Here is a 23297-nt window from a genome sequence, read left to right as displayed (position 1 = left end):
CGTCTCTACTAAAAATACAAAAATTAGCCGGGCATGGTGGTGTGTGTCTGTAATCCCATCTACTTGGGAGGCTGAGGCAGGAGAATTGCTTGAACCTGGGAGGCGGAGGTTGCAGTGAGCCAAGATCATGCCACTGCACTCCATCCTGGGTGACAGGGCGACATTCCATCTCCAAAAAAATTTTTAAAAACCTGGTTACCAGGCCTATAACGCTCAGGAAGAAGATTCATTTAAAAGATACTAGCGTGAGGCTTCTGTATGTAAACGTATTACTAAAAAACCTACCATGATCGTCTTACAAGAAACAAATAGTAAGGACCATCAGAGCCTACAGTGCTTCTAATCAGTTTTGCAGTATTTCACTCTAAAGTGACAGCTCAAGATTAACATGACATTTGAGAAAAATACCACTAAGGTAAAAGATAGAGACAAAACCACCCCTCCAAAAAGTTAAAAGAAATAGACTCTACAGGAAAGCTTCAAAAAAAAGTATTAATATCTTCAGAGAAGTAAAAGGATTTATTTGTGAAAAAGTAACACTATGCCATAAAAAGAACAGTCAAAAGAAAATGCTTTGTATGTGAATTACAGTATAACAACAAAACAAAAACTGGGTTAGGAAACACAACTAAAGAAACTTCCTAGTGAGTAGAAAGGGAAAATTGAAAAGCTACATATTTATCAGGGTTTCAGAGCAAGAGGTCCAACACCAAACTACCAGGAATTCTAGAAAGAAAAAAAAAAGTTATTGAAGAATAAAACAAGAAAATCTCCAAGAACTGATAAATAGGCTATGTATAAAGAATCAAAAATGAGATTTCTCAATACTACCTCTAGATTACTAGGAATCTCGAATATAAATTACTGATCTGGAGAAGTATTCTTTCCAGTTAAGATTTCTAAAACATAATAAATCAACAAAAACAATGTTTACAGGGGAGAAAAAGACATTTTCAAGCATGGAAGGTCTGAAAACATTGACTCCCTATCCACCTTTTCTCAGGAAGCTTCAAAGAATTGTACTTTATCTAAAGAAAAGATGGAAAGACAGAAACACTAGAGATAGGAATAGAGAATCCAAAAGATGATACAAGGGAATTCCAAGATGCTAGTGTGCACTCAGTCTGGGGAACAACCAGCCCAAACTAAAGTTTTCTTAGCGGGCAATACGATGATGAAATTGATAGGTATATTTATTTTGGTTACTTCAGAGATTCATATTTTGAGGAAGAATTTTCAGATGAAGGAAAACACATATTAAAAATAAAGCAAACAGGCTGGACACGGAGGCTCACGCCTGTAATACCAGCACTGTGGGAGGCCGCGGAGGGTAGATCACAAGGTCAGGAGTTCAAGACCAACCTGGCCAAGATGGTGAAACCCCATCTCTACTAAAAATACAAAAACTACTAAAAAAAAAAAAATACAAAAATTAGGCATGGTGGTGGGTGCCTGTAATCCCAGCTACTTGGGAGGCTGTGGCAGAGAATTGCTTGAACCCAACAGGTGAAGGTTGCAGTGAGCCAAGATCACGCCACTTTACTCCAGCCTGGGCAACAATGCGAGATTCAGTCTCAAAAAAAAAAAAAAAGAAAAAAAAAGAAAAAGAAAAAATCAACAATTATTAATTCAACAAAAACTAAGCATTGTCAATGAAAAAATTAATCATACTATGTTACATTGCTCAAAAATGAGTAGCCTTTACAGTTATAATATAAAACAAAGGTACAGATATCTAAATATTTTATGTAACTATTTTAAAAAGATAATAGGAATTGTGTCTAGAAGGGAAAGAGGGAACAGTGGTTAAAATGAATAAATATGATCTTCCATGGTTAGTTACATCAACAGCTAATCCCTAACACTGAACAGTTAAACAAAAAAAGTATAAAAATAATAAGACATACAAAACAAATGCTAAAAGTAACTATAAAAGAGTTGAAAGGGGCTGCCCCTCATGAAGAGGTTGGAGGGAAGAAATGTTACTTTTTTCTTTCATTATAACGCCTTTCCTTTATTGCTCCATTAATACATATGTAATAATGTTCTTACTAGTACATTTCACTATATCCCTTCCAACAACCTCTCCATTATGTCACTACCAGAAACTGACAAATGAACTATTAATAGTTCGATAGAAATATGTTTAGTATCATACCCTGGGTCACAGAGTTTAAAATATCAAGGTACTAATATATTCTGGAAATACCTACTTAAAACTGATTTTTTTTTATTATACTTTAAGTTCTAGGGTACATGTGCACAACATGCAGGTTTGCTACATATGTATACATGTGCCATGTTGGTGTGTTGCACCCATTAACTCATCATTTACATTAGGTATATCTCCTAATGCTATCCCTTCCTCCCGCCCCACACATCACCCGGTGTGTGATGTTCCCCTTCCTGTGTCCAAGTGATCTCGTTGTTCAGTTCCCACCTATAAGTGAGAACAAGCAGTATTTGGTTTTCTGTTCTTGTGCTAGTTTGCTGAGAATAATGGTTTCCAGCTGCATCCATGTCTTTTTTTTTAAAATAAGCTATGTACTACTCTCTGACACATAAACTATGTGCTTTTATAACAATCAAACATTGAATTCTGAAAGTTCAGTGTGAACACATGATCTCTTTGCCTTGTACTTATCAAAGTATGAACTGACTGGGACTCACAGTAACATTATTTAAGGTCCTCTGCAATAAAATGTGTTTCTGAAAAAAAAAGAAAATCGAGGTTTATTGAGCATCAGTTAAGAGTGAGGCCCAAAGTTACCTACTTTTCCAAATGATTTCACAGAGGTAGTCTTGGCCTCACGCATTTATGTGAAAAATGGAGGTTCCAAGAAATGGAGTCACACAGCAAATGAATGATGTCTGTCTGATTCCAAACCCTATTCATTTCTCTGCAGCTAAGATGGCTGAAAGGAATTAACCAGGTAATGTTATGGAGACTGAAACTAACTTTTTTCCTCCTCAAACTGCAACAATATTAAAGCTTTTTATTTCCTTGGCACAACGTTTACCAGTAGCAAGTGCTTTGAGAAACGGCCATCTAATTTTCAGATTAAAAAAGAAAACATACTTTTTATCAAGGATTTCGGATTCACTTTTAAGTTCAACAAAGTGACTGATATGTAACACCCTAGTCAAACGTGGACTTGCCAACTGTCTGCTACACCTGCCTTTCTCTGCAGCCCCCAAAAAGCATACCAAGAGATCCAAGACACTCAAGCACTTTTGTAGCCAGGTGGGGAATTCTTCCAATAAAGGAGCCTTGGAGATTGGATGATGACACGGAAACCAGTCACTGACAAAGGCACAAACAGTATAAGCTCTGAATTTCTCCCAGGTCTTGGGCTACTGGCTTCTGGGAGCTCTGACTCCCAGTCACTGTCTGAGATCTAACCTTTTCTTGGTATTTCATCATTGGCTTTTTCACTTTCCCTAGTTATCTGTTCTCTGAACATGCTTTTCACTGGCAGTTTCTCTCTCCTTGTCCTAGAACCCAACCGTCCATCTTCAATAAAATAACTCTAACCTCTACCTGCTCACTATCTCAACCCTCAAGTACATCTAGATATCACCACTATCACTGCCTTTCCCTCTAGACAGAAAAGCATTTTACTAAAAATGCCAGCTAAAATCTTATCCATTTTCCAAAGGGCAATTCAACTGCTACCCTCTCCTTCCTGGAAGGTCTTTGAAGAAATGCTTTCTCAACCCTTGGTAACCTCAGGACTCTGTATGCACCAATTATACGATTGTCTTTGGGTTTTATTGCTATTCACATATATATTTCTTTTCTGCCCTAAATGGAAGCTACAACAAGATCAGGAACACATCTTGCTCATCTGTGTCCTCCACCACCTCCAAGTGCTGACTTAACCTCACATGATCAACTTTAGCTGTCTCAGGCTCACACTGCCACATCAGTACTCCTCATGGCCAAAAAAAAAGTTAAATTTTGAAAAAAAGGAATTTCCTCAAGTAAGAAATAAAGTCCTAAAACATTTCAAGTAAAATAGAAATTATTTAATACACACAGCAGTTTTTATAAAGATGCTCTGTGTGTTATGCTGAACACAGAAACATCTTTAGAAAATAGTATTGTAAAAATTCGAAAGGGTTTCCTTTTGCATATATTCTTGGAGATGTTAATTTATGCATCTCCTAGAAGAGGCACAGCACATCCAACCATGTTCTCTTTTCTTTACAACAGCTTCAGACATTTCTCTTCTGAGATGCATATTTGGGAAATGTTGGAATAAATTATATCCAGTCTTTCATATTTGCATCTATACAAATCTGCTGAAAAGCTTATTATTTACAGTTGAGAAAAAGTGAAGAAGATGATTTATTTTAATCCTCAAAACCAGTGAGAGGTTTTTAAAAGCAAGTATCACTTATTAAGCTTTTCATCTGCTTTGACCTGTTCGAAAGACAGCCCCCAAAATTCCACATTTTATTATTTCTTTCATACAGTTTTTAAACCACTAGTTTTAGGGATATTATATTTAGGTCATTCAAATATTTAAACAACTTTTCATATTTTAAACCGGAAATGTTTCAGTATTTCTTTTGTTGTATGGTGTTATACAATTATATTCTTAACCGTACATTGGGCAATGTTCACATATTAGGCATTGATTCAGAATTGGAATTTCCATTTCATAAGTAAATAGACAACTACGTGAAATAAGTTCAGATTGTGAATGTGATTATTTTGTTTAATGACATTCATTAAACAAAAGACAGTTGCATACACTATTTGAAAAAGTATAAATTAGAATGTGTCTGTTAGTTTTTAAATTGTATTTTGACACTTGTATTTTGATAATTTACGTGCATGTCTTTAAGGGGGAAACAATTATGAAAAAAAAAATAAAAAACACCAAGAGTTCACTACCCTGTTAACGTATAACAGCATTATCAATGGTTCTTGGAGATTTTCAGCCACAAATATGTTGTTGGGTTCAGCAGCTTGTATTACAAAGTTCTTATAAATTGCTGTTTTAGAAAAATTAAAAGAAAATATGTCTAATGCTAGGTTTTTCACAGATTCATTCTACAACAAATACTAAGCATCTACCACGTGCTAGGCAGTGTTCTGCTAAGGTTATCACAGCACAAGAAAAGCAATGCAGATGCCTGTCCCCATGGAGCTTGTATGAAATAAATAAATCATCTGGCCTGTAAGCCCTGTAGAAGAAAGTAATTAAGGGAGTGGTGGGGTGGCAGGGGAGAGCAACAGTTGTAGTATTAAATTTGGTGGCCAGGGCTTAAATGCAAGGGAGACATTATAGCATGAACTTGAGAGAAGTTCAAGCCATGTTACTCTTGGGGGAAGAGCATTTCAGGCAGAAAGAAGTACAAATGCAGAGGCCTCTAAGGAGGACCTCTGCTTTTTATTACTTCTGTATTTTACTGGACCACAGCCTCATTCATTGGCTACGTCTGCTTTTATGCTATAACTGCTGAGTTAAATAGTTGCAACAGAGACCATTTGACTCTAAAGCTTAAACTATTTACTACCTGACCCTTTACAGAAAAAGTGTGTTGACACCTGCTACATGGAGTTCGGAATCCCACCTCAATCAGTGCTGTCTGTGTCAAAGAGACATGCGGCCATGAAGCTCAGCAACCACTGCATAAGGAAGGGGTAGGCATCACTTTGTCTACTTTAATGAACATCTTAAACCCTCACAATAGCCTACAGAGTCTAATTAGGAAAGGAAAAATTCTGGATTCTACTTCTGATTTAATGAATGCATGTGTTTTGGCTAGCTACACATATTTCTTTCAAGTCATAGCAATATAATCACATAGAAGAATTTTAAAATTTCTTGGTGATATACCAAGCTCCTTGGTTTATTTTCTTATATCCATTTATCCTGGTATTTTGGGTGGGGGGGCGGGTAGGGGTGAGCTTTAGGACAGAAAATGCAATTATTTCCCCCAAAATAGAAAAATATAAATCCAGAAAACTTACAGCATCTAACCTTAGGCAGGTTCAGAATAGAAAGAATGGAAAGTTAAAGTTCTGAAAAAGAGAGACAGAATATACCCTAACTGTCCCAGAGGTGGCCAACAATGGTGAAACTTTCTCAATGTGCCTGGAGCATAAACAGACCAACCCTGTAAAGGGCGAGATCTCACCCGGGACACACAGGAAACCACAGCTGCTGGGGGCTTTGTACTCAAAGTCTGTTTCTTCTTCCAGTGATACTTTAAGAGAGCACTTGGACCTCTCTAAATACTTAGATTTTACAGAAATGAATTCAAGAATATTCAAGTTCACTGATCCATTCCACTAGTGTTCAGACCTGAGCACTGATCCACACGTTCAACATCTGAATATGCACTTACCAATAACACTTAGGACTAAAAAGAACAAGCAGAGGGTTTTGTCATCATAATGTAACCAGAAACAAGTGACACACACAGCTGATAGTAAGAAGTACCCTGCTTTGGCTTATTCAAAATCAAATTTCCTAAAGGATGAAAATATATAAGGTACTAACATATAATTACTAACCATATAATTTTGGGGTGTTTTGCTATCTTTTGAAATGTAATTCCTGCTTCTACTAGTCATCTGATGCCGCTTCCAGCAGATATTTTTTCAATTAAAATTATTTTAGATCAAACCAATCCTTTCTAGAAGTGATACACATTTCAGAACAGGAGAGAAAACCGCACACTGTAGGACTCCCACATTAGCTGCTGATACATGAAAGCTTTAATCTCAAAATAATTTAATAATTCATGAAAAACATTTCAAGTAAGTATTTCAAAAAGACATCTAAAAATCAGGATGCTAGAAAACAATTCTAATTAAATATAATCCTTCCCCAAAGACTTCTCACTACTGTAAAACGCTTAAGGGACAAAAGTTTCTTTGTAAACATCTGTTGATAAATCCATTGAAAAGTGTAATATTCACGGGACTCTGACCTTCTGTGTAACATACAAAAATTAAAACAATATATCAATAACAGTGAAGACCTAAACCTAACAAAGATGTACTTTTCCCTAACTACAATAAGCCTTGTATTCTCAAACAGAGCACTGTTATGATATGAGCAAAAGCTAAACAGTGTGGGCTGAGTAATACTAACTCAGTCTGTCTTGTTTTTCTTTGTTACATACTGGAACACAGATTAGCACATTTTGATGCGAACTTAGAAGGTAACATTAAGAAATTAGATGTGAGGTCATAACTTTCTATTTTAATTTGCGATTCTGGACCTTAATGCAGCATTGCATTGCACATCTCTCTCCTTATGTCTAAAGAATAGCACTGGCAAAAGCGTGCTGAAAGTCTCTAAAAATGGCATCTCTGTGTATATGTGTGTGTGGAGGTGGAGTGGGGGAACAGCAACCCAGGAGGTTCAGAAATGAATAAACTTGAAATTTTAAAAATATGCCACTTATGAAATAAATGAATACGTACATACCCTTGAGGAGAGAGTTTATCCAGCCATCCCGATTTAACCTTCTTTACAGATGCTCCATAAAAGCAGGCATAGGGAGATATTGCCTGTGAAGAAACAGCTGATGAATCAGCATTTCCACTTGTTGAGCTTAATGGATAACTGTGCCTATTAACGGAGTCCAAAGTCAATGCTTTTTGAGTCCTAGATTTAGATGCCTTTGAATTTTTTCTTCTTAAACTCTGAAAGCATTCTTCTACTGTTGAGTATTCTGATTCAGAAGCAGTGTCTATCAAAAAATTGTTTTTGTCCTCTCGAGGTATCCAAATATCTTCCACCTTGTCCTCACTTATTTTCTCCTTTCTGTTATCATATATGCTAAATGGAAAAATGATGTAAACATTTCAAAGTGCTATATGTGATTTAAGACATCAGTGACATTTTGAAAATTTATAAATAACCAATAACAGAAACATAAGGCCAGGAAAATCCTAGAGTTTCAATTAACCCTATTGAAAATTTTTTTAACTCTTCCAGAAAAACTAAGTAAAATTCTTTCATTAACCTATGACATATGTGAATACTATTACAAGTTTTTTCTTAGGTATAATTTAATCTTATCCCTTTTATTTTGGATGTTAGGTGCAGGTGCTAAGGATGGAGACTGGGTATATTCTTCATATCACAATTTAAACATCTTTAATAGCACAACTAAGTGGCCAGCCCAATCTCTCTGGGCAACGTCATGGATCATTAACTCATCTATATGGAGATCTTATTTCCCACTTGTTGACCGCTCTCTACTATCCTCTAATCAACTCCAAGGACCCCATGTTTCACCATAATGCAATAAAACAGAGAGTACGCCTGACTGCTGAGAGCATCAGTATTATTTTGCAATGCTGATGAGGAAAAATATTGCAGCACACTGCTAGCTAGAAAACAATAAAGGGTCAGTGTACATCCAGGAAGTAAAGGTTATGTAATGTAAAATATTTATTGGAATGCATTCATAATTGCTAGACATATTTCTACAGATTCAAGGAATGACATAATAGATCAACTCATTCATTAATGACAAAGGACATTGTTTTGCTGATCAATGAAACAGATATGCCTGGGCTCAAATTACATCTTTCTGGATATAGCATTCTAAAAACGATTACTGCCTTAAGAATAATTTAGCCTGGCCCTTTCATATTTTGCATTATATTAAATTATGTCAAATGTTTACTGAAGCTGTTTAATTATTTAGCTTTAACTGAGAGAAACCTATAACAATGTTAGCCTTAGAAAATGAAAGACAAAAATAAAGTGAATGTCCCGCTAAAAGAGTTTAATTAAACTGTTGGCAATACAAAAGAGAAATGCTTTGGGGGATGAATACTCCATTTTCCATGATGTAATTATTATGCTTGTATCAAAATATGTTATATACCCCAGAAATATATACATCTACTATGTAATCTCAAAAATTAAAAATTAAGAAAAAGAAATGAAATATCAGGTAATGATCCAGTATGCCAAGTTCCAATAAAGCTGACAGAAAAACAAAATTGAAGTTGCTGCATACAAATTCTAACTCCGTGTGTGATCCAAATAACTGGATAATTGCCATGCTTCTTGCCAGTGCTGAAACTCCAATAAAAATAATATATTACACTTGTAAAAGTCTGCAACTTGCATAGTGATGTTCTGTACTGCCCTTTGCTCCTTTTTATTAACATAACCTCTCATCTTTAATGTGCAATCACAGTCACCTGTATTGCTTTGGGGCAGGGGTGTGGTTTCCATTAGAAAAACACAAAACTAATCTGCCACAGAATGCAACTATTTACTTGATTTACAGAGCATAATTCAATTAATAAAATGGGTGCTGTTATGCTTACATTTAGAGAGGAAAAATTTGAACTTATCAACATAAACTATTTTCTCCGACACACAATATTATACTATGAATGAAAAGTCAACATTGTATAACAGTTTATTCTAAATAGTTAATCATCATCAATCATGATCTCATACCTTGATTTGATGATAAAAGAGTTCGTTGCAGTAGTTGCTTCCCCTTTGAGTGCTTCTTCCTGGGTCAAAAATTCATTCTTTATAGATCGCTTCTATTAAAAAAGCAAACAAACAAAAAACACATACTGTTTTGCTTTTTGGTTTGGGGATTTGTTTGTATGTGTAGCAATATTCTACAAAAATCCATAATATCTGAGTTTAACTAAATAAGTCTAATTACTTAGATCAATTTTCAGAAAAAAAAGATAGTCTACATTAAACAGACTTTTGATGTTTTTTTCACTATTTTATTCAAATCGTTAACTCATCAGTTCAAGTAAGAGCAAAAGAAGATGCTAACCAAAAATAAAATTTATATACTTTTATTTAATTCATTTTTGTCTTCCAACTTCTCTTTTATCAAGACCAAGAAATAATGTAGCAAAAGAGCACAAGTAATAGAAAAGAATGAGTGATAAGCTAAATAATTAAAATATATACATAATTGGAAGTCTATGCACTTCGGAACTCTGCACTTGGCTACAAGGCAAAGCAAAAATCTAGAGAGTGTTTAAGTTTTACAGAGTTTGTCTTTTGTTTAATTAACCCAATTTTGTGGCAAACTTTTAAAACTCACTATCCTGGATTCCCGAAGTCAAAATAAAAGTGTGTTTCTATAATGTATATTGAAAGATACAGATTTTACCATAATTTTACAGAACAAAAATTTTGCTAACTGGAAATTTCACTCTTCAACATAATGCCATTCTTCAAATAGCTTGGAGAAAAATGAAGAGGTACAAATAGGCAGAAAAGTAAATAATTGATTATGGAAAACAATTAAAATGTATGGGACTAACCTTGGAATTTTCTAGTCTCTGGAAGAGAAAGGTCTCTCCATAAGGAAAGATGGAAGATGAATTCTCCTCATTTGAATCTTTTAGGGGAATTATAGGATGAAAATGGAAAGATGTGAATAATGTGAAATACTGTTTTTAAAAAAAGATTAAAAGCATGAGTTTTTTATGGCATTATCACAACGTAAGCTTTATTCTCTAAGAGTCCAAATTATGCTAATTCTTATCCCCAAATCAATTCTCCTCATTGTCTTCTTGATATAACACTCATGGTATCCACCATTTGCTTCACAGACATAACTCATTGCTCCTTAAATTGCAAACTGTCACATATGTCCTTGCCAACCTCTAGGATCCACATTAATATAACCAAATACATTGCCCACATACAAAAGAAATTGTCATGGTGCCATTTATAATGAAAACTCCTAAATAAGGAAATATTCTAAACGGCAGAAAATTAAGCTTAGTTCTATAACTTACAATAAATAGTTATAAAAAGGTCACCAACATAATAGCTAGATATCACTTAAAATCCCAGAAGGCATTTAAAATAATTCCTCTAATGCCATAGCTACTAACGCATCTGTAAATAAATTATTTCAAGAGAAGTTCTACCATCCTTGAATTATACTAATCTACAAAAAAGAATTCTCAATATTTGCATTTCTACTATGGCAAAAATTTCTCTTAAAGATTCAGTACCCAAGTGTTTGACATCTTATTGTCAAAAAGAATGTTCCCAAACTTGTATAATCAGAAGTTTCAAAATGAAAGAAAAGCCTCTGTCACTGTTCAATTTGCCAGAGCAACAATGACAGCCCTTTCCAGTTACCATGGCAAAATCACTTTCCATACATATATCTTTGTTCTGTAGCTCAGACTGCCAGAAACCATTTAATTTAGTTAAATGCCTGCAACTGTGGCTAATGATAAATGAAGCTTGCATAAAAAGAAAACTTTTTACATTAGCATGTACAAATTTCTAGGAGTCAGAGTGTATTTTATTGCCTTTTATTCAGTCCCCTTTAAAAGTGTCTGAGGTACTATGAACGCTGGCAGACAGTCATTTCCATTGTTCCCTATACCACAGGTGGGCTGCCTTCTCAATCATGATTTTAACACAGTTAAGACGATCAAATGAGCTCTAATTTAAGGAGGAATTAAACACATAGACTCACTTTGCCATGCCACAGATTTTTCAGTTGAGGTAGCAACATTTCTTCTTTCACGAAAATAGCTTAAAAAGCAAAGGAGAAAATATTTATGAGTGAAAATATTTAAGATATTTAGGACTACAATTAAAATTATTAGAAAGTATTATGAGAAAATATTTATGATTTATATTTAAGTGAAGGATTTATTAGAGAGAGATACATTCTTTTGGGTAGGAAAAAAACAATATTCAGAAATTAATTCTGACTTGAAAAAAGCTGAATGGCCAACTTCCACAAATGTCTTTTTCTATTTAGACTTTTAAAGAAAGAGATTTTCTTTGCAAAGGAAATTTTTTACCAGTGTTTGCTACTCACATCTATAATTCACAAAAGTAAGTAAACATATTTGTCCAATGTTAGTATGCACATAAAGTAATTTCAAAACTGCTAGTCATATCTCTGAAAGAAAGAGATTTACTAACTAGATGTCAGTATTTATGTAGCTTTTTGTCTTTAGCTTTTTAATAGTCAAAAACATGCCTGGCTCTGTAGGCACAATATGAAAATACACACAAGATCTTCTTTCAAAGATCCTACAGTCTCGGGAGGAAGGTATCACAGGGTAATTATTTAGAATACAACATGATAACAGCAATGGCAGAGGTAAACACTGGAGAAGCAGAGGGTGATGAAGGCCTTCTACAATATAACAGAGTTCTCTTTTCCATCTAAAAAAAAGGAAAAATGAAAAAGAAGAACAAAACTGGCAGATTTCTACTATACAATTTCAATATTTAATCTAAAACTACAGTAAGCTAATAATCATTGCGCCATTGCTGAAAGTACAGACATATAAATCAATGGAATTGAATAGAAAGCCCACATATACAGTCCCACACATCTCTGGTCCATTGACTTAAGAAAAAAGTTCCGAAGAAATGCGGTGGAAAAAGAATAGCCCTTTAAACAAATGTTGCTGGAACTGGATATCTCAATGATTAAAAGAAGTGAATGTCAACTTTTACTTCACACACAAAAATTAACTCAAAGTAGAGTTGGGACCCAAATGTTTAATGCTACAACTCTAGAAATTCTGAAAAATATGAGAGAAAAATCATTGTAACATCTGAGTAGGCAAAGATTCTTTAAATAGAATAAAAAACTAAAACCCTAACAAACATTGAAATGTAGTCTTTACGAAAATTTAAAATTTATAATGTCACATACTAGTGACAAGTGATTTGCCCAAATCAAAAAAAAAAGGACTCTTACAATCCAGTAATAAGAAATACAACTCGATTTTAAAATGGGTTAACCTGCCATGATGGTGATCACCTCTGGTCCTAGCAACTCAGGAGGCTGAGGTGGGAGGACAGCTTGAGCCCAGGAGGTGGAGCCCTGCAGTGACCCATGATTGTGCCACTGCACTCCAGCCAGGGCAACAAAGACTTTGTCTCAAAAAAACAAAAACAAAGCACACACACAAGAACAAAAAGAACAGCATGAGCAATATAGAGACCCTGTCTCTACAAATATAAGTAATAATAAATGCCATTTTTTAAGCTTGGGCACAGTGGTTCATGCCTGTTACCACAACATTTTGGGAGGCCAAGGTGGGCAGATTTCTTGAGCTCAGGAGTTTGAAACCAGCTTCTTGGGCAACATAATGAAACCCCATCTCTACAAAAAAAAAAAAAAAAAATACAAAAATCAGCTGGGTGTGGTGGTGCATGCCTGTAGTCCCAGATACTTGGGAGGCTAAAGTGGGACAATTACTTTAGTCCAGGAGGTTGAGGTTGCAGTGAGTCATGACTGCATCACTGCACTCCAGCCTGGGCAAGAGAGTGAGACCCTGTCTCAGAAAATAAATAAAATAAACAAAATGGAAAAATGTAAATAGTTGTATCACAAAATATATGAATGTGTGATAATACCACATACACATTAGAATAGCTAAACTATAGCCTGTCAATATCAAGTGTTGGAGAATATGTGGAATAATCAGAACATTTAAATACTGCTGGCAGAAAATAAATAAATAAATACTGCTGGCAGGAATGTAAAACGGTGCATCCATTTTGGGAAATTGCTTGTATTTTCTTATAAAAATAAACATTCACCAAACTTCAAAGCCCAGCTATTCCAATCCTACCAAAAATATTGAAAACAGATGTTCACAGAAAGACCTGTATACAAATGGTCACAGCAGCTTTATTCTCAATAATCAAAAACTTGAAAAAACCCAAATAGACATCAAGAAGTAAATGAACAAATAGTGGTGTATGGATCCAAGAGACTATCACCCAGCTGAAAGAAAAAAAACTACTAAAAAAACTAATAATCTAAATAAATGTCAAAAATCATCATGCTGAGCAAAAGAAGACGTAAGAAATACTGTCATGCATGGTTTAATGACAGGGATACAGTCTGAGAAATAGGTTGTTAGGCAATTTCATCATTTGCAAACATCATGGCGTGTACTTACACAAACCTAGATGGTACAGCCTACTTCACGCATAGGTTATATGGTATAGCCATTATATTCTTACAGGACCAATGCCATATCTGTGGTCTATCACTGACAAAAATATCATTGCATGGTGCAGGACTGCATATTCTAACTTTTTCTATATGAGCACGTGAAACAGGGATGGACTGTATAAGAAACTAAGAAACTCTAGAAGTAACAGAACTGCTCTGTTTCTTGATTGTGGTAAAAATTTCATAGGTTTATGTATCTTTCACAGCTCATCAAATTACATGCTTTAAGGGATTATAATTTATTATATATATTTTTCGACCTCAAAAGGAGTTGTTTAAGAATGAATTCAGCAGCCAAGCATGGCGGCTCACACCTTAATCCCACCACTTTGGGAAGCCGAGGTGGGCAGATCACCAGAGGCCAAGAGTTTGAGACCAGCCTGACTAACATAGATAAACCTCATCTCTACTAAAAACACAAATCTTAGCTGAGCATGGTGGCACGTGCCTGTGATCCCAGTTACTCAGGTGGCTGAGGCAGGAGAATCTCTTGAACCCAGGAGGCGGAGGGCGCAGTGAGCCAAGATAGCGCCACTGCACTCCAGCCTGGGTAGCAGAGTGAGACAGCATCTCAAAAATAAATAAACAAATAAAAATACAAAATACAAAAATAAAAATAAAAATGATTTTAGCAAACTTACTAATAGGGTTGACATATAAATATCAATTCCATCCCCAAATATCAGCAAACAAAATGAAACATTAAAATGGTGCCATATAGTATAAGGGCATTAAAAAACTACCAAAACCTAGAATTAAATCTAGCAAAAGATTTGCAAGAATTCAATTAGAAAACATTACCAAGAAAATTAGAAAAAAATCTAATTAAAAATATATGAAATACTAGATGTTGCAAAGATGACAATACCCCCTATATTAATCTGTAGAGTCAACGCAACCCTAATCAAAAGAGTTACAGGGAGGGACACGTGAGATTTAACAAACTGATTCTAAAATACATGTGAAAAAGAAAGGACCAATAATGACACATTTTTAAAGAGTACAGTGAGAAGACATACCCTACCAGGTTTCATGATTTATTATATAGCTGTAGTAATTAAAACACTATATTACTGATAAAAAGGATAATAGGCTATTGAACTAGAATTAAGAACCCACTTAAAGAGACCCAGTTACATGGATAGAGCTGGAGGTCATTTTCCTTAGCAAACCAATGTAGGAACAGAAAACCGAATAGCACATGTTCTCCCTTGTAAGTAAGAGCTAAATGATTAGAACATATTAGCACAAAAGAGGGAACAACAGATACTGTGGCCTACTAGAAGAGGGGAAGTGAGAGGAAGGAGAGGATCAGAAAAAATAACTATTGGGTACTAGGCTTAGCAGCTGTGACGCAAGTTTACTTATATAACAACCCAGCACATGTACCCTGAAACTAAAATAATTTTTTTTAAAAAAAAGAGATCCAATTGCATTTAAGCGAAAGAGGTCAATCTATAGCAATGAAGAAAGTATGGTCTTTTGAAAGACTAGATCACCTGTACATCTATATGGAAGCAAACGAAAATTTACTCCTACCTCAGACAATACACAGAAATCAATTCAAGATAGATTATAAATCCCAGTATAATAGGTCAAACAATGCAGCTAGAAGATAAAAATGGAAGATTTTCATGTGTCCTAAGACATAAAAGTTTTAACTCTAAAGGAAAGTATGGGTAAATTTGACTAAATTAAAATGAAGAACTCTTATTCATTTAAAAAGTCACAATTAAGGAACACAAAAACAATATGCAGAGGCAGAAGATATACTGTACAAGGGGTTTATACCCACAGATTATCAGTAACTCTTAAGAATAAATAACACTTAAGAAATACACACAAAAATGCAATTTAAAACAACCAAAACCCAAATAGGTGAAAGATCTGAAAAGGCATCAACCAAAGATACAAATGTAGCAAAAGGTCAATAAACAAGGGCATAAGGTGTTCAATCTCATTAGTTATCACAAAATGCAAATATAAACCACAATAAAATAACACTACACATGTATCTATATGTCTATATGGCCAACCAAAAAAAAAAAAAACCACACACAAATGTTGAGAGTATGAAACAAGGGGAATGCACATACACTGTTGATGGTAATGCAAATTCATACAACTAGTTTATAAGAACCATTCTGCATTATCTACAAAAATGGAAAATGTACATATCCCATGACACAGCAATCCTACTCCTAGGTCTATACTCAACAGCCATGCATACAAGTATGCCTCAAGAATAACCACCCAAATATATGTCATTGGGCAAATGGATAAACAAACTGGAGATTCACACAAAGAAACACTATTCAACAATAAGAATCTGACATGCAACAACACAGACACATCTCAAAAACATCATACTGAATAAAGACGTCAGATACGAAAGATGACCTGCTGTGTGATTCCATTTATATAAAATTCCCAAATAGGCAAAACTAACTAATAGTGAAATCTACAGGTGCCTGATTCAGGAAGTTGGGAATTTACTGCAAATGGTCACAAGAGAATTTTAGGAAAAGTGGGGATGAGTGATGGAAATGTTCTAAATCTTAATTGTTATAGTGGTCACATAAGCATGTATATACTGAAAATTAGTCTATTTTATATGCAAATTATATCTAAGTTGATTTATATGTGTACACATATTTACATTATATGCATGTATATATATATACACACACACACATGCACCTACAAATAAATATATACACAAAATATTGGATAAGGTAGAAAATATGAAATATCTAACAAAATTAAGAATGAATATTATAGCATATTCATACAATAAAATACTATACTGCAGTAAAAATGAACAAACTATAACCACAGGCACAAACATGAATGATTCTCAAAGTTAAGCAAAACAAGCTAGACTAAAAATATACTCACTATAAGACTGCAATTTGTTTAAGATCACAAAATGGGCAAAGCTATAATGTTTGGGTCAAACCTAAAAGGTAAAACCTTTTTTAAAAGCATCCTTTATTTTTTCTTTATCTCCATATTCTTGATACTTTTATAAAGCTGTAATTGTTTCTTGATATTTGTGTACTACTAACGCAAGTACTTACTACTGATTTGAACCCTTGAGTGGAGCAGTACTCAAATTTTGTACGTCTTTGGTAACTTGCACTAGTAATTAATATTGCTACTTCTTACTGAGCATTTACAATATGCAAGATAGGTCTCAGATTTTTACATATAAGCACACGTGTGTGTGTGTGTGTGTTTGTGTGTGTGTGTGTGTATAGTCATCCCCTGCACGTTTTGATCAATGACAGACTGCACATACGACAGTGATCCAATAAGAACATAATGAGAATGAAAAATTCCTATTGCCTAGTGATACTGTAGCCACTGCAACACTACAGTACAACACGTTATTCATGTTTGTGGTGATGATGCTGGTGCAAGCAAATCCACCACACTGCCAGTCATATAAAAGTATACTGCATACAATTATGCACAGTACATAATACTTGATAGTAAGTGATTTTACTGGTTCATATATTTACTATACTTTTTATTTTATTTTAGAGTATACTCCTCCCACTTATTTTTTTTAAAGATAACTGTAAAATAGCCTCGGTCAGGTCCTTCAAGTGGTATTCCAGGAGAAGGCACTGTTATCACAGGTGATGGCAGCTCCATGCATGTAACTGTCCCTGAAGACCCTTCCAGAAGATGGGAATGTGGAAGAGTTGTAAATTTTATACATTTTTTTAAATTAATTAAACATAGAAAAATGCTTATAGAATGAGGATATAAAGAATATTTTTGTGCAGCTGTACAATGTGTGTTTTAAGCTAAGTGCCATTACAAGGGAGTAGAAAGCTTGAAAAGTTAAATACAATTAAAAAGTTATCATAAGCTAGTTAATTTATCATTGAAGAAAAAAATATTGTTATAAATCTAGTGTAGCCTAAGGGTACAGGGTCTATAAAGTCTACAGTGGTGTAATGTCCTAGGCTTCACCTTCACTCACCTCTCACTGACTCAACCATGGTAAGTGCCCTATACAAGTGTACTGCTCTTTATCTTTACACCATATTTTTCCTATACCTTTTCTATGTTTAGATTTGTTTAAATTCACAAATATCTACTATTGTCTTACAATTTTAATTCAGTACAGTAACATGTTGTACAGGTTTGTAGCTAGGAAGAGTAGGCTCTACCATATAGCCTAGGTGTGTAATAGGCTATACCATCTAGGTTTGTGTAAGTACATTCTGTGATGCCCAAATAAGGACATAAGCACCTAATGACATATTTCTCAGAATGTGTGCCCGTCGTCAAAGATTCATGCATGTGTATACACACAAACATACAGTATACAGATATAAAAAATAAAACAACAAGAAATAAGATTATTATCTGCATGTAGGTAACATTGGCACAGAAAGGGGTTACGTCACTTACTCAAGTTCACACAGCTCATAAGTAACTAATCTGAGATTCAAACCCAGGCAGTCTTGTTCCTTACCCACAATGCTTAACTTAAATTAAAAAAAAAAAAAAAGATTTTGAATATTCTAAGTATACCCATTAGTGGAATTTTTAAGCAATATTTTGTTGGTTTTACCAATAAATAAAATGTGAAGAAAAAGGTTTTTGATAATTTGTATTGATTTCCTCATTTAGTATCTACCTACAAGGGATTACCAAATCTATCAACCAAGTTCAGTTGAACTGCTAGAGATGAAAAATTAGCACAAATATAGGAAGTAAGTCATTTTGAAAACTCTTGAGTAGCAACTTACATTTTCATTTATCTACTACTAAATTATCACAACCTTTCTTATATTCTAACACCTATTATGCCCAAAGCAAAAAGCAAGTGGCTTTATTTATCTACAGCTCACATTAATTCCTTGTATCAGCCCTATGAGGTAGGACTTGGTGTCCTAATCCTACCAATAAAGGTGGCAAATTCTCCCAGCTCAAGTCCCACAGCTAAGAAGTAGAAATCCAAGATTCAAGATCAATTTTATCTTTCTTTTCTACTATTTTACCACCAGCTATCCTGAAAACTGCTTTTAACTTTGAAATATAAAGCATGTTGATTTGTGAAAATTAAAAACCGAACCATAGTCATCATCCTCTCTTGTTCTTATACTTTTATGATGTTAGCCTAGTTACTTAAAAGTTCTGAACCTGCTTTCCACATTTATTGAAGGGGGAAAAATCCAGGGCCTGCTGCCTAGGAATATTATTATGATTAATGAGATGATGCTTTTAAAGAGCATAAGGCAGGGGCCTACATAATATAAAAACTCAGTAAAAAATGTTATTTGTATTACAGAAAAAAATTGTTGGTCTTCCTGGTAAACCTAATGTGTGCATTTGTTTCTTAAAGTCCTCAAAATGAACACTTTATATGTGTAATAGTGAAAAAAGTGTCAACAACATAGGAGAATAAATTGTGTTTTTAAAATCAAATATTATACAACAGTTATTATATAAAATACATATATTGATGTGAACAAATCACAAAAATATTAAGTGAAACACCAAACTATAAAAGAATATCATTTTCATTAATCAAAAACATCTACAGCAATGCTATGGCATCTGTAGTAAAAGTACAAAAGCATGCATGAGTAGGATAAACACCAGTTTCAGAATATTCTTTACTTCCGGGCACAAAGGAGGGAGGCAGAAGAGTTAGTTGAATTTATTTTTTCTCAATAAACTAAAGTCTGGGTCCACTATGGCAAGATATTATTTTTTAATCTAGATGGTATACGATAACATGGTATTTTGCATACTCTTATGCATGTTTGAAATTTTTCAATTTATAAATTTATCTTAATATTTTTTTAACTATTTTTTTTATTATTATACTTTAAGTTCTAGGGTACATGTGCCCAACGTGCAGGTTTGTTACATATGTATACATGTGCCATGTTGGTGTGCTGCACCCATTAACTCGTCATCCACATTAGGTATATCTCCTAATGCTATCCCTCCTCCCACCCTCCTCCCTACAATAGGACCCGGTGCATGATGTTCCCCTTCCTGTGTCCAAGTGATCTCATTGATGGGAAATAAACCATTTTTTAAATACGACTCATACTACAGTTTCTGACCAGGAAGCCAGAATTACCAGCTTACCTCCAAACACTGAGAAGGTACCTCCTTCTTCCTCATAAATTTCCTGAAAGTCATAACCTCATCTTCATCCTTTGTATCGCACCCCTTTATCCCTTCCCCTCAGTGCTCTGGACCAACAAGCTAACCCTTGTTGAAAAAATGCCCCAAGCATCATAAACATATCCAGGTAATATATGTCATTGTTGAAGGGCTCAGAAATCATCTCATATGTAAATGAGCTTGGGAAATAAAGCATGCATATTTACAGATTGATTTGTGGAGTTTCAAAAAAGGGAAATTTTTAAATAAAGCTTTATTTTAGTAAGCTAAAACTTATTTTCAAATGGAAATAATGCTTGAAAACCCCAAATAATAATAAAATATAAAAATAAAACCCAAATCAAAAATTCAATGATTCTGAATCACATTAACTTGGTAAATGTTTCATTAATATTTTCCCTATGTCAATTTTATTATTTTTAAAACCCTAAATCTGGAAATACAGGAAACCTGCAGATGTTCAATTGTGATAGACTAACAGTCCTTGCCTGTGGAATGCAGTATGTTTGTAAGGCCTTTGAAAACACATAAATTCTGCTACTTAAATAGAGAATTAACAAATTTCTATGCAAGTAAAGAAAAACTACTGTTGTGAATAAAATTGTGTCCCTACCTCACAAAATTCATATGTTCAAACTCTAACCCACAACGTGACTGTACTTAAATTAGGTAAGTAATTAAAGTTAAATACAGTCATAAGGGTGGGACCCTGTTCCAATAGAACTGGTAGCCTTCTAAAAACAGAAACCAGAGATGGCTCTCTCTCGCTCAGCCCAGGAACAAAGCTCACATAAGCAGACAGCAAGAAGGCCACCATCTGATAGCTAGTAGAGAGCTGTCACCAAAACCAAAGGATGCTAGCACTTTGATTTCAGACTTTTAGTATCCAGAACGATAAGAAAAATTTCTATTGGTTAAACTACCCAGTCTATGGTATTTTGTCATGGTAGCCAGAGAGACAAAGACAACTATCATTGGTATCAGAATTAAAATGGTTTGTTTAAAAAACCTGAATATAAAAGAAGAGAAAGTAATGAATAACTCTGATTATAAAAGTGAGCGTTCAGCATACCTACAGGTTTTATTTTTTTTATTTATTTTTTTTTGTGAAATAATTTTTTGGTTGTTTGTTTTTTTATACTTTAAGTTCTAGGGTACATGTGCATAACGTGCAGGTTTGTTACATATGTATACTTGTGCCATGTTGGTGTGCTGCACCCATTAACTCAAAAACAACCCCATCAAAAAGTGGGCAAAGGATATGAACAGACATTTCTCAAAAGAAGACATTCATACAGCCAACAGACACATGAAAAAATGCTCATCATCACTGGCCATCAGAGAAATGCAAATCAAAACCACAATGAGATACCATCTCACACCAGTTAGAATGGCAATCATTAAAAAGTCAGGAAACAACAGGTGCTGGAGAGGATGTGGAGAAACACGTTTTATTTTTAAAAATATTTTTAATCACTAAAGTTGCCCAGAAAAGCAGTGGCATAAAGGTAAATGTCAAAGATATCCCCTTATGAGCTGTACTTACTTACTACTTAGACAAGGCAGCCAAATCAAAAAAATAATTACATGCCATATGTGGATCATCATTTCACAGAATGTTAAAAATAATTTTTAAAAAAAATGCAGTTTTCACAATTGATAACAGACTATGGGTCATTCTAGAGTGAAATGCAAAAAAAAAAAAAGCAAACAACCACAATCATTAGGCAACAGCTTAATACTGCCCTGAGGTTTTCATAATATCTAACTAAAACAGACAAATCTGAATTCAAAAAGCATGAGAGTGGGTTAATTACAGCAAAGACCAATAATGTGAAACTTACAATGCACAGATAATTAAGCCTCAATCTGTGAAGTTTTAAGAAAATCTTTAGGGTAAGAATGAATTATCATTACAAAACTACCACAACACATAAGTTTACAACATCATGAATTTTTGTAATCTACTAGCAAAAATTTCAATTTTATACGTTTTTCAAACAAGATGGATTTTATTTACAAAAATGAAATATAAATGTAATGACGTTTTAACTTAGATTACTAAGCAGATAGATACCTTTATCTTCTAACAATAAATCTAACTACTATTTAAATTTAGGTTTAATTATTTAGATATTAATTCAAAATTTAGCAAATATTAAAATAATTATCCTTTTTTCATAGAATTTAAAAAGCATTAAAAAAAGAAATCGAAATGTTAGGATTGCTAAATATTTTTCTACTATGTGAAATGTAAAATTTTTCTGAAGATGAAAATGAAGGAAATCCTTCTATATATTTCTTATTCAGTGCAGCAAACAATTGCTGATTACTTTTCGGTACTTTTTGCTCGTATATATTGTTGACATTAAAATGTGTAACTAGTGTCAACCATTTTCAATGTCTATGTGAAAACAGAGGAAAAATATCCAAGATTTTTTATTTTTAATAAAAAGTTCAAAGAACACAGGAGACTTCAGGTTTAGATTTCAAACTTTTGAAAAGCCCTCAAGGAGTCAACACAGCACCTCAGTTTTCTAACAGTTGTACTTCCACAACAGTGCAGCTTTGCACACCATCCCTTTCCCATTGCTTCTGTTTCTTCATTTGTCCTTATCCCAAAACATTCAGAGGCACTACACCTTAAAGAGAAGGCTTTGAGACCTATCCCAAGGATAACACAGTTGCATGAAAGATGTATAAAAATCACTAAATGGGGGAGGAAAAATGTACTTCCTTCAGTAGCTATGAGATTCCTTCCTGCCTGGGGCACTAAGAAGACTCTGCATAGGATCACATGACACACCTACAGCTCCCATGGCAATGTGGGATCTGCTTTCTGCTTGGAAGGCTCCCAGGGACTAGCAAGGCCTCCAAGTGAAGGTGATAAGGAAGGAGGTGGTGCTGGAGCCTAGTCCTGATCTAGCTCTCAAGAGATAGTTCAAAAGATATCTCCTTCCTTATCACCTTCACTTGGAGGCCTTGCTAGTCCCTGGGAGCCCACCAAGCAGAAAGCAGATCCAAGGACTTCATGTCTAAAACACCAAAAGCAATGGCAACAAAAGCCAAAATGGACAAATGGGATCTAATTAAACTAAAGAGCTTCTGCACAGCAAAAGAAACTACCATCAGAGTGAACAGGCAAC

General features: G+C 34.4%; 1 protein-coding gene across 1 annotated transcript in view; it reads right to left on the bottom strand.

Annotated features, from left to right (window-relative positions):
- Positions 1–23297, bottom strand: part of ARAP2 (ArfGAP with RhoGAP domain, ankyrin repeat and PH domain 2) — a 181208-nt gene that overhangs the window by 137418 nt on the left and 20493 nt on the right. Inside the window, exons 3-6 of the mRNA XM_011967062.1 lie at positions 11473–11531; positions 10295–10371; positions 9456–9547; positions 7455–7808 (exon numbers count right to left, since the gene is read on the bottom strand). Of these exons, the coding sequence (XP_011822452.1) occupies positions 7455–7808; positions 9456–9547; positions 10295–10371; positions 11473–11531 (582 nt within the window). The remainder of the gene's footprint in view (positions 1–7454; positions 7809–9455; positions 9548–10294; positions 10372–11472; positions 11532–23297) is intronic.

This window comes from Mandrillus leucophaeus, unplaced genomic scaffold, assembly GCF_000951045.1.
Source record: "Mandrillus leucophaeus isolate KB7577 unplaced genomic scaffold, Mleu.le_1.0 Scaffold784, whole genome shotgun sequence".
Lineage (NCBI taxonomy): Eukaryota > Metazoa > Chordata > Mammalia > Primates > Cercopithecidae > Mandrillus > Mandrillus leucophaeus.
This window is presented reverse-complemented; position numbering and strand designations above follow the sequence as displayed.